Raw genomic sequence first — 9,669 nt, 5'->3', positions numbered from 1 at the left:
AGCAGCTGCTATTGCTGGGGGGAAAAAAATAATACAGAAATAAAAAGAAAACCTGTGTCTGGTGCGTCCCCCCTCCTGGGGCAGGCCAGGGTCCGTGCAGGGCTGGAGCCAGCTGTGCTGGCTGTGACTACAGATTTATTCTCCTGTTAATGCCCCTGGGAATGCTGCTCCCGGTCTGGTTACAGCGCCTGGCCGTGGTTGGGCACAGCGAATAAATGCCCCATTATTTATCCCCGAGGTGTCAGACCCCACGTCGGTGCAAACCCCGGGGGAAGGTTTGGACGTGGAGCTGAGCAGAGCCGGCTGTCAGGGCACCCGCCTGGCCAAGGCTGCGATGCCACCAGCTCCAACCACCCTCGAGGGTTGGATCTCACCTTGCACGGAGGCAGTTTTTGCATTTTCCTGCTCTCGCAGCCGTCAGTCGGTTCCAGGCTCTAGTGCTGCACTTTTGCAGCCCAGCTGCACCGTGGGCATCCGACAGCGATGCCAGACCCACTCGGTCCCATCGGCTCATCGCCAGCAGGAGAGCGCCCAGGTACCCAAACCTGGTATTTCATATGCGGTGCATGTCGGAGCGCTTCCCTTGGAGTGCACAGCAACACAGGGAAAGGGTTTATCCCAGGCAGGGGCTGTCACCTCGGCCAAGGTTAGACACCTGGCTGAGCAGCACCTTCCCACATCAGCATCCAACAGTTAATGTCCAGCTCGTGTCCTGCTCCTCCGAGTAAAACACCTCCGCTCATTACTACAGCCCCTTTCAGCTGACCCTGTGAAAGTCGAAGAGAGAAGGAGAAAGCACTGGGGACTCCAAGAGAGGAAAAAAATTAATATTATTAATTAAATGACATGGCAGCTCGCAGTGGCATCTTGTGCCCCTGCTCTGGGGCCAAACCTCCAGCAACACCTCAGGGCTTTTATAAGCGATTTCTTTGATTGCTCTGGAAAACGCTGCTGCATGCAGGGCCGAGTGGGATTCTGGAATATGATATTTGTGAGTGACTAAAAGCCATGGAAAATCATGCTGCTCCTCTGGCCCCGCAGCGTCCTGGAGCCCCGGGAAAGCTGCTCACGGGAGCACGGGGCAACTGCGCGAGGCAGCTGCTCCAGGACACAGAGAAGGATCTCAACAGGCGAGCGGCTCCCGCGGCACCCCCCTGCGAAGAGCCGCATCTGGCACCGCAGGAAGGATTTACTCCGAGTTTTGGAAGGGGTACGGACACTTAGGGTTCATGGCAGGAGTCGGAAAGGATCCGTCCCCGTGAGCACGCATCGCCCCTGGGCTGGCCAAGCTGCCCCTCCTGCCCCAGCGCAGCCAAGGGGGCTTTAGGGACAAGAAACCTGCCACGAGCCCTCCGGCACAGTAAAAACCATGGCTGGAAAAAAAACCTATCAGCAAAATTACACTTTATTTTTTCGTTGTGGAATTTACTTTGACGTATTGTAACTTAAAAAGGTCTGGAAAAACCACATGCAAAAGGGTTTCTAAGTAGCAGCTAAAGTTTCTATTCCAGCATTACAAGCTATTCCAAATGATTTCCAAATTCCCAGCTATAAACTATTCCATAAACAGTTTTATCTTTAACCCCCCCCTCCACCCTACCCCAGTTAGTGCAGTGCAAAGGAAAAACCCAAGGAATTTACATATTATTTTCCAACGTATCCCATTGCAATTTTGAATGATCTGCGATGAACTAAAATATATATACAATTTTCTCGCCATCATAAAAAAAACATTTCCCTTTCTTATTCACAGATATATATTGTGGCAAATGGCTGAATAATTACTTACAAACAAAACAATCTTTGTAACGAGTTTCTTACAACAGTAAACACAAGAGGGGGAGCTCTCCGGAGGGAAGGGGGGTTTGGCAGGGCTGGGAGGGGAGCGCGGGCAGCGGCGGAGCTCGGGGAGCCCTTTGGGGTGGCAGGGAGGGACGGTGCCGTGGTCCCCGTGCCGGGGTACGTGCTCTCCCCGCGGGGATGCCCTCGCGGCCTTACGGAATCGGCCGTGTTGAACAGGAGGGTCGCGTAAGGCTTTAGGATGTGAGGCATAACGTGAGCCATGGTGAGCTTGTCTTGGGGGTGCGTGTGTGCGTCTCACCCACCCTAAACACACCCTCAGCTCCAGCACAGCTACAGGCATCAGGGCAGGGCCCTTTGCTTCGCACGGGGGGAGCAGGGCACTGCCAGCTCCCCTTGCAAACAGGACCCCTCGAGCATACCCTGAGCTGAGCGCCGCGGGGCTGGCCGGGAGGGGTTAGCACCAACAGTACCTTGGGAAAGCCCCGGGCCCCCTCCGTGTCCCTGTCACCTCGCAGAGCGAGACCCCTCAGTGGGCATCTGCCCCAGCCAGACCCCGCTGCACCCACCCCACTCCCCCCACGTGGGGCACTCGCGGGGCTCCAGGAGGAACGGGTAGGGCAGCTCTGGGCTTGTCACTGAGCAACATTTAATTTCCAAGTTAATCTCTTTTCCTTGAGAGCCCCAAACTCTTCCATTTATTATCCCAGAGCAGCTGCTCTGTTTGCAGCAAGGCTTCGGGCGCAGCCGTGGTACCCTCGTGCCAGGGACTCAGGGCACCAGCACCGCTCACCCAACGCTGGCATCTCCCAGACCTGCGCCAGCGCGATGCCAAGAGCCCGCACCGGGCACACGGTGCCCCACGGCAAGTCCCAGGGCAATGCCAGGGCATGGAAGCACCAGCTCTAAACGCCACTTACTCAGAGAGGCAACTCCCGGGGCCCAGATGGGATGGAGGAAGGTTGTTCCCTGTCACACGCCCACACACCTATTTGTTCATATTTGCACTTTGGAAGGGAATGCTGGACAGCAAAGCCAGTGCCTGGCAGAAGACGCCGGCTGGGATTTCCACCCGGCAGCTCTGCCCACCAACCACTTTGGGAAGGACAGACGGTGCTCAGGACACAGCAGCGATGCCCAGACAGACGGACCTTCACTTGACAGCAGCAGCAGTAAGAAGCCTGTGGGAGGAGGAGAGGGGGCCACGCTCACAGCCCCCAAAAGTGCACACAACAGGGGAAGAAGAGATGCTTTCACAACTTAGCGAGAGAAATCAGGAGGTGATACCGTAGCCCTTACTCAGGTGGGTTTGTCCCCCTGAGCTCAGTGAGGTGGGATGTGTCACGGCTGCAAGAAAAATCAGCCTGGCTTGGGGACTGGGAGCGAGGGCAGGACAGACCCACGGACGCACGATCCCGTCCACTCCTCTGCGTGTACCTGGTGCCTTGGTGGCCTCCAAAACCCTTGTGTGACAAAGCACATCTCCAGCCCTGCAATGTGCTGAGACCTCCTGCTCACCAGTGGGACCAGTCTGCACCACAGGCTGCCCTCAGTGCCCGCAGCGAGGCCGGTGGGACTGAATGAAGCTGGTTGTAAAGAAAACGGGCTTGGGATGCCAAAGCAGCTCTTTCCCCTTCTGTCTGACCCAGAGGTCCACTTCCAGCCTACGCCTGATGGTCCAAATGCACTCCTGGTTTCACAGCTGGCATCCTTCAGAGATGAGCAGGCGCCATTTCCTCCTCCTGGGTCGGGTGTCCCCGCTCTGCCCCCTTGTCCCTGGCTGCTGACAGCGAGACTGCCAAAATCCTGACCCAGGGAGCCCACCCGAGCAGCGTGGCAGGGGGTCCGCGTCTTCTCCTCAGGGCTGAGTCGCTCCCTCCCCTTAGAAACCCCCAAATTCTCACCTTGGCACACCCAGGCAACCAGCACAGGTGCAAACCTTCAGCCTCCCCCTCCCACCACCATCACCACAATGGCTTTTAAAACACCTTTACTAAAAGGGGGTTTGGACCCCATCCTCTGGTGGGCACCGCGCAGAGTCTCTCAGCTCTGTCCATGCAGGGGAGTCTTCCCCAGGACTCTTCTGCAGCTGCTACATGAACATCATCCGACAGACCATCCATCTTCCACACACGCAAGAGGAGCGAGGCCGGCGGCGGCCCCGACGCACACACACACTGTACAGAGGAGCGGGTTGCCCAAGAGTCTGCGGGAGCCGTCCCGGGAGGCGGCCGGCCGCGTCTCGCGGGGAGCCGCGGGCGTCGGGACGCGCGCGCACGGTCTGCAGCGGCTCGCTCTGGGCGCTCGGCGACTTTCCATCGGCCAGCCCCGCGGTCACTGCACCCCCTCCTCTTCCACGTACGTCGAGGGGAACCAGCCAACCTGTCGGGGAAGCGGAGAGGTGAGCTGGGGACCGGGGAGCTGAAGGGACCTCCTGTCCCGTCACCGGACATGCGCTGTTCCCGGTGAGCCGTTCACAGGGTGCTGGATGCGCCCGCATCCCGGTGCATGGTGGGGACGGGGAGGTGGTGCAGCCATCACCCTACTTTGGGACAGAGCTAGCGACTATACGTTGCCTTGGACACAATATATAAGGGATCAGTGCATGAAGAATCTGTCCCCTGTGCTACAAACTGTGGGACACCAGGCCAAGCCCCCAGCCTGCTGCTTTTCCCCAGGATGCTGAGCCTTTCCCCTGCAGAGCCACTGCTGCACGAATCCCCCCCGGGCAGGTTTAGGGGAGAGCGGACTCGGACACGGCCCCAGCTGGCGTGTCACTGTCACACAGCACCGACTGGCAACACGCTGGTAGCTCTCGTGAGATGACAGCCCATCCACGAGCCTGGAAAGAGCAAGAGGGAGCAGGGACGTGTCCCCCTGCCCTTTGCTGTCCTGACAGCTGTCTGGGCAGGGCACTGCAGAAACGGGATGGGACGTTACGCAGATGCACTCACTCTTCCGTTGGTTTCCCCCTTCCACCATCCCTGGTCCCCGCCGATCCTGCTGTAGATCTTCACCACGTCGCCCTCTCGCAGCGAGAGCTCCCGCATGTCCCGCGCCGCGAAGTTGTATCGTGCCACCGCCGTCCCTATGACCCGTGGGGTGAACACTGCGAGGGGACAAAGCGGAGGGAGTCGGGAGCTGCCTCGCTGCACGGGACCAGCCGAAGCCTGGGGAAAGCTTGGTGAGGTTCAACCTGGGTTTCCCACCGCGGCGCTGGCTGTCATTGCCACGCCACGACCTGGAGCAGCTCGGGTGGTGGGGCTGGCCTCACCGAATTGCTCAGCCCTGCCTGGACTGGGGTGGTTGGAGTTAAATGGGATTCCTGCTGGGCTCTAAACAGCTCCATGGGCTTGGGAAGCCCTTCTCTGCTGACCAGGAGAGTCCAGGAGGGGCTTGGTGAGGATCGCTGGGGTGAGGGGCACTTTTGTGAGGAGGTGGTAAAAGAAAAGCTTTCATAGGAATACACAATCATTAACAACGAAACCATGGAAAAATCCTGTTCCACCTGTTCCCAGCACATGATGGGCCCACCTTGTCAAAAAACATTTCACAACTCAACCTGTGCTTAAACTGCTTCAAAAAATTGAGTTATTGGGATCGGATTCTCCTAGAGATGCTGAGCAAAACCTGTATGTTTTGCCATGAGGAGGAACGAGCTGCTAACCCAATACCCTCCCTGATCCTGTCCCTGCCAGGGAGCAGCCAGGGCCCTTGGAAACTTGGTCCTGTTACAGACCAAACAGTGCAAAAGCACCCTGCAAACCCTAACGGCGACCAACACCCTGTGATAAGATGCATGGTCCCGTGAGCCATCCCAGGACCTGGCCTCCACCAGCACCCGCTCGGCCCCAGCACCGCGGATCTCCATCACTTCAGGCAGGGGATGCTCGGGGGAGGCACAAGGAGGAGCAGGAGTGATGGGGGGAAAGGCAGGGGCAGTGCTCAGCTTCCCTGCCCTGGCGTCTGGGCAGTGGGAAGGAGGGTGGAGAGCAACGGTGGGAGGGATGGGATGGGCAGAGGAGGAGAAAAATGCACCTTCTCTGAAGTTTGAAAAAAAAAAAAAAGAAGAAAAAAAAAAATTTAAAACCTTCACCCTGAAGGGACGTCGTGTTTCGGTGAATCTGCCCTTTTTGTCCCAGGACCTTTGAGAATTAATTTCAATTTTAAAAGTTTGCAAACCAAGGTTGAACTAAGTTTGAGGAAAAGCTTTGCCCAGGTTTTCAGCTCTCGGGATGGAAGAAGATGAGGATGGCGATGGAGACGGTCCAGACACACAACGTGCAATCACTGGGGGGCTCGTCCATCCTCACCAGGCTGGAGAACGGAGCGAGATCACAGCACCTTTGAACTCTTTCATCAGGAGCTTGCTCAGAGCCCGCTGCTGCACAAATGGCTTTCTGCAATATTTTGTGTGCAGCTTAAGGATCCCAAATTCCCAGAATTACGTTCTAATACCCTGAAAAGTTAAGTGTTCTTCCCAAACACGGCAGTAAGGAAAGCACACGTGGCTTTTGCCAATGATTTTCTCTCTCCAGCCTAAAGAAAATGCTGAAAGGTAAAAGCTTAAACAGGAAGACATGAACTGGCACGGTTTCGCTCTGCTCCCTGCCAAACAGACACCGCTCTGTAACACGTTTAATTCAATGGGGTTCAAAGGCCAGAGCAGGGAGTCTGAGCCACAAAACACATTTCACAGCGCAGGTTCCCCCATCCCCTCAGCACGGGGCTCCTGAGCAGCCTCAGACACCAGAGCTCAAAAACTGCCGGACATCGAGGTGTTCCCCTTGTCCAGCAAGGAGAAACGGTCTGGAAGACGATGTGATGCCAATGCTGGTTCGGTGAAACACACGGGATAAGCAGGTCGAGCTTGAAGTACATCATGAGATCCCAATGCGCCAGATTCACTTTTTCGTTAATTTTAACCCCCTTTCTCAAATTGTGACACCTCCATCTCTCCCTGCCTTGATTTTGGGGAGAGGCAGGAGTGCGTTTTGCTTCCAGCCAAGCCACGGTTAATTAACTTATTTCCAAGCTGTGCCCCAGGGCAGCACTGGGGACCCCCTGAACTGCCTGCGGGTGCTGGAGGGACAGCGGGGACCCTGCCAGGTCCTGCTGGTGATGGCTTTCAAGCTGGGGATGCTGCAGCCTGAGGAAGGCAGCAGGTCTCTGCCACTGGTACCTGACCAGAAGGGACTGGAGGAGCTCTGAGAAGAAAAGTTGAGGCCCTGAGGACTGAGAAAAGAAAAGTTGTAGGAAGCGCAGGAGGCTGCAAAGAGGTTAGAGAGAAACAGAAAGAGGCAGAACACGCATTAAAAAGGAAATAAAAAAGAAAAATATTCTAACGCACAACGCTTTAAAAGCCGACAGAGAAATACAGGGCAAAGCATGCAGAAGGGATTGCGCGGGGGCTCGGAGCTGGGACAGCCGGCGGCAGCTCCCTCCACAGCCCCGCAGCCAGCGTGGGGGCTCAGAAGTCATCCTAGGGTGGTATTTTATTGGAGAAGATATTTAAAAACTACCTTCCTTTGGTATTCTTTTCAACATATACCATGGAAAAGGTTTTTAAAAAAACGTGGTTTTCCCCATAAAGTAGTTATTTCTGCACTCGGGCTTTTAGACAAAACGGAGCATTTTGCACTAATGCGAAATGTCCCACTGGGATTTCAAACCATCACAAGCGACACTGGAACTGGATCCATTAAAACACGCGCACAAAAACTCCCGTGGGCAGGGAAGGCACGGCACACCCGCTCACAGAGCACCACCTCTCCGCTCCCCACCCGCAGGCGCACGGGGCTGCCCCCGCAGCCGCAGCTCCTCTCCCGGCAGGACCAGGGGCTGGTAAACCACCGCCAAGCACAGGGTGCAAAACCAGCCTCCCCCAGCAAAAGCTCTCCCTGGGAGGCTGCACCCACCCCGCAGAGCCACACGAGCTCGGGGGAGCAGCCCCAGCTCAGCCGGACCCCCCCAACCCCTGCCACCTCCTGTGAGACCCCTCCTCAAAATGCCACCAGCTGAGCAGAGACTTGCGTGGGAACTGGGGGGCTCAAGCCCTGCATCAAAGCTGTAAATCCCTTCGTCCAGACCGTGCTCCTACGCCTGGTGAAAGGGTGAGATTTCCCCATCAGGGGTTTAACGGCACCCGCTCACGCAGCTGAGCTGGGTTTTACCTGGAGAGCGGGTGAAGGTCCTGGAGGTAGAGCGCTCCCGAGATTTATAGGGGTATTTCAGCGTTGTGTCCAGCTGCTTGAAGCTCTCCTTCAGCGAGTGGCTCTGGTAGTACTCAACCAGCTCCTGGGAAGGATGGAGAGGGACCAAGCTGTCTCTGCCATCCTCGGTGTGACTTGCAGGGATGGTGCACACACTCAAAGGGCTACAAAAACCTACCAGCAAGCTTTCAAACTTCTTGGCTTCTGTGATGTGAATCCAGTTGTCCTTCTCCACCACCTTGATGTGTTTCACCTCCTCGTTGAACCTGCAAACGGTACCAAAGGCACTCGAGAAAACGTAGCCATGTGCTCCAGCCCTGTCTTGCCCTCCATGTGTGAGTAATACTAAATTATTAAATTAAGTATTACTCACTTAATACTGATGGCAAAGCGCTCGGCCTCGGCCGGCCGCTCCCGGATCAGGTAGGTGCCGCTGGCGTGAGACTTGAGGAGGTTGTCTGTCTGCTGTCGCTCCATGTTCCCTGCAAACCTGAGCCCAGACGCTAATTAATTAATTTAATTAATTAAAAATTAATGCATATCTTTAAAACAGGCATGTTTTAGACAAAAAAAGAGACATCTTTTTTTAAAGGCACAAAGGTCAGGCAAGTAGAGAAATAGGACTCATCCAAAGCTTCATGAGCAGAAAGTGCCCAGAGATATACAAGAAGCTGCTCAGCCACTGAACAGAGAGGACGAGTGATGGGCAACCTCTTCCCTTTGAAGTCTCTCTTGTTTCCAGGGCACCTAGAAAATCCCACTAACTGGGAATAAGTCCCCAGGAGAACAAGGCTTCAGCAAGACCTGAGGAGTGAGGATAATTTAGACTCCTGAATTTGCAAACCTGGCTGGAGCTGGAGGGAAGGAGCAGGAGGGCAAGCCAAGCGCAGCCTCTCCCACCAAGGCAGGAATTGCTCCTTTCCTCCCAAAATGGTTTTCTGAGCACAGAAAACACAGAAAATGGGAAGAGAAACCAGCGTCTCTCCCCTTTTGCCTCTGAGCCTCTCCATCAGCTGAGAAATCCCCCCTGATGCTGCGAGGGCTGCACCAACACCCAAACGCCACTCCAGCGGCTGGCCCCGCTAACCTGCATTCCTAATTCCTTATTAGAGCAGATTCCTGACCAAGGAACAATGACAAGGCAAAGCCGATCTATCTTTAGGGCCAGAGGACGGCCGTGCCCAGTGGCACGCAGGGCGACTCACCACGGGTACGCCGTGTAGTCTATCTCCCGCGAGGGCGGCCGGCTGTTGGAAGGCTGCAAAGAGAGAGCATCGCTTGTTACTGACGGGCCAGCGTCTCACCAGGCCACAGTAAAAGGCTGCGTTCAAGGTCCAGGGACTTACTGGAAGGACCAAGGCCTCAAGAAGGCGGCTGAGCAGAGCGACAGGGTGAGAGTGTCACCTCCTGTGACAGCCCCCAGCGCCCATCCCCGCGCTCCCGCAGCACCCACAGCCGCTCCCGGCTCCATCCCCTCTTTGGCACTTACCCTCGCATCCACGGGGCAGGGCTTTACCGACGAGCTGGGAAAATAACCCGACTTCTTTGTCTGCAGCAACCGCCCCTGCAAAGCCAAGCCCGGTATCAGACTGGGACGCGCGTCGGGGAGCAACATTTTTGCCATGCAGGGATGGGAAAGCCCACGAACACAAGGGAT

General features: G+C 56.0%; 1 protein-coding gene across 1 annotated transcript in view; it reads right to left on the bottom strand.

Moving 5' to 3' along the window:
• Window positions 1–2,432: 2,432 nt before the first annotated feature.
• VAV2 (vav guanine nucleotide exchange factor 2) overlaps window positions 2,433–9,669 on the bottom strand; it is a 130,230-nt gene continuing 122,993 nt past the window's right edge. Inside the window, exons 21-27 of the mRNA XM_068413907.1 lie at window positions 9,502–9,576; window positions 9,218–9,270; window positions 8,386–8,502; window positions 8,191–8,278; window positions 7,974–8,097; window positions 4,755–4,909; window positions 2,433–4,182 (exon numbers count right to left, since the gene is read on the bottom strand). Of these exons, the coding sequence (XP_068270008.1) occupies window positions 4,135–4,182; window positions 4,755–4,909; window positions 7,974–8,097; window positions 8,191–8,278; window positions 8,386–8,502; window positions 9,218–9,270; window positions 9,502–9,576 (660 nt within the window). The 3' untranslated portion in view covers window positions 2,433–4,134. The remainder of the gene's footprint in view (window positions 4,183–4,754; window positions 4,910–7,973; window positions 8,098–8,190; window positions 8,279–8,385; window positions 8,503–9,217; window positions 9,271–9,501; window positions 9,577–9,669) is intronic.

Source organism: Nyctibius grandis, chromosome 16, assembly GCF_013368605.1.
Source record: "Nyctibius grandis isolate bNycGra1 chromosome 16, bNycGra1.pri, whole genome shotgun sequence".
Lineage (NCBI taxonomy): Eukaryota > Metazoa > Chordata > Aves > Nyctibiiformes > Nyctibiidae > Nyctibius > Nyctibius grandis.
The sequence above is the reverse complement of the archived record's forward strand: the minus strand, read 5'-3'. Positions and strand labels throughout refer to the sequence as shown.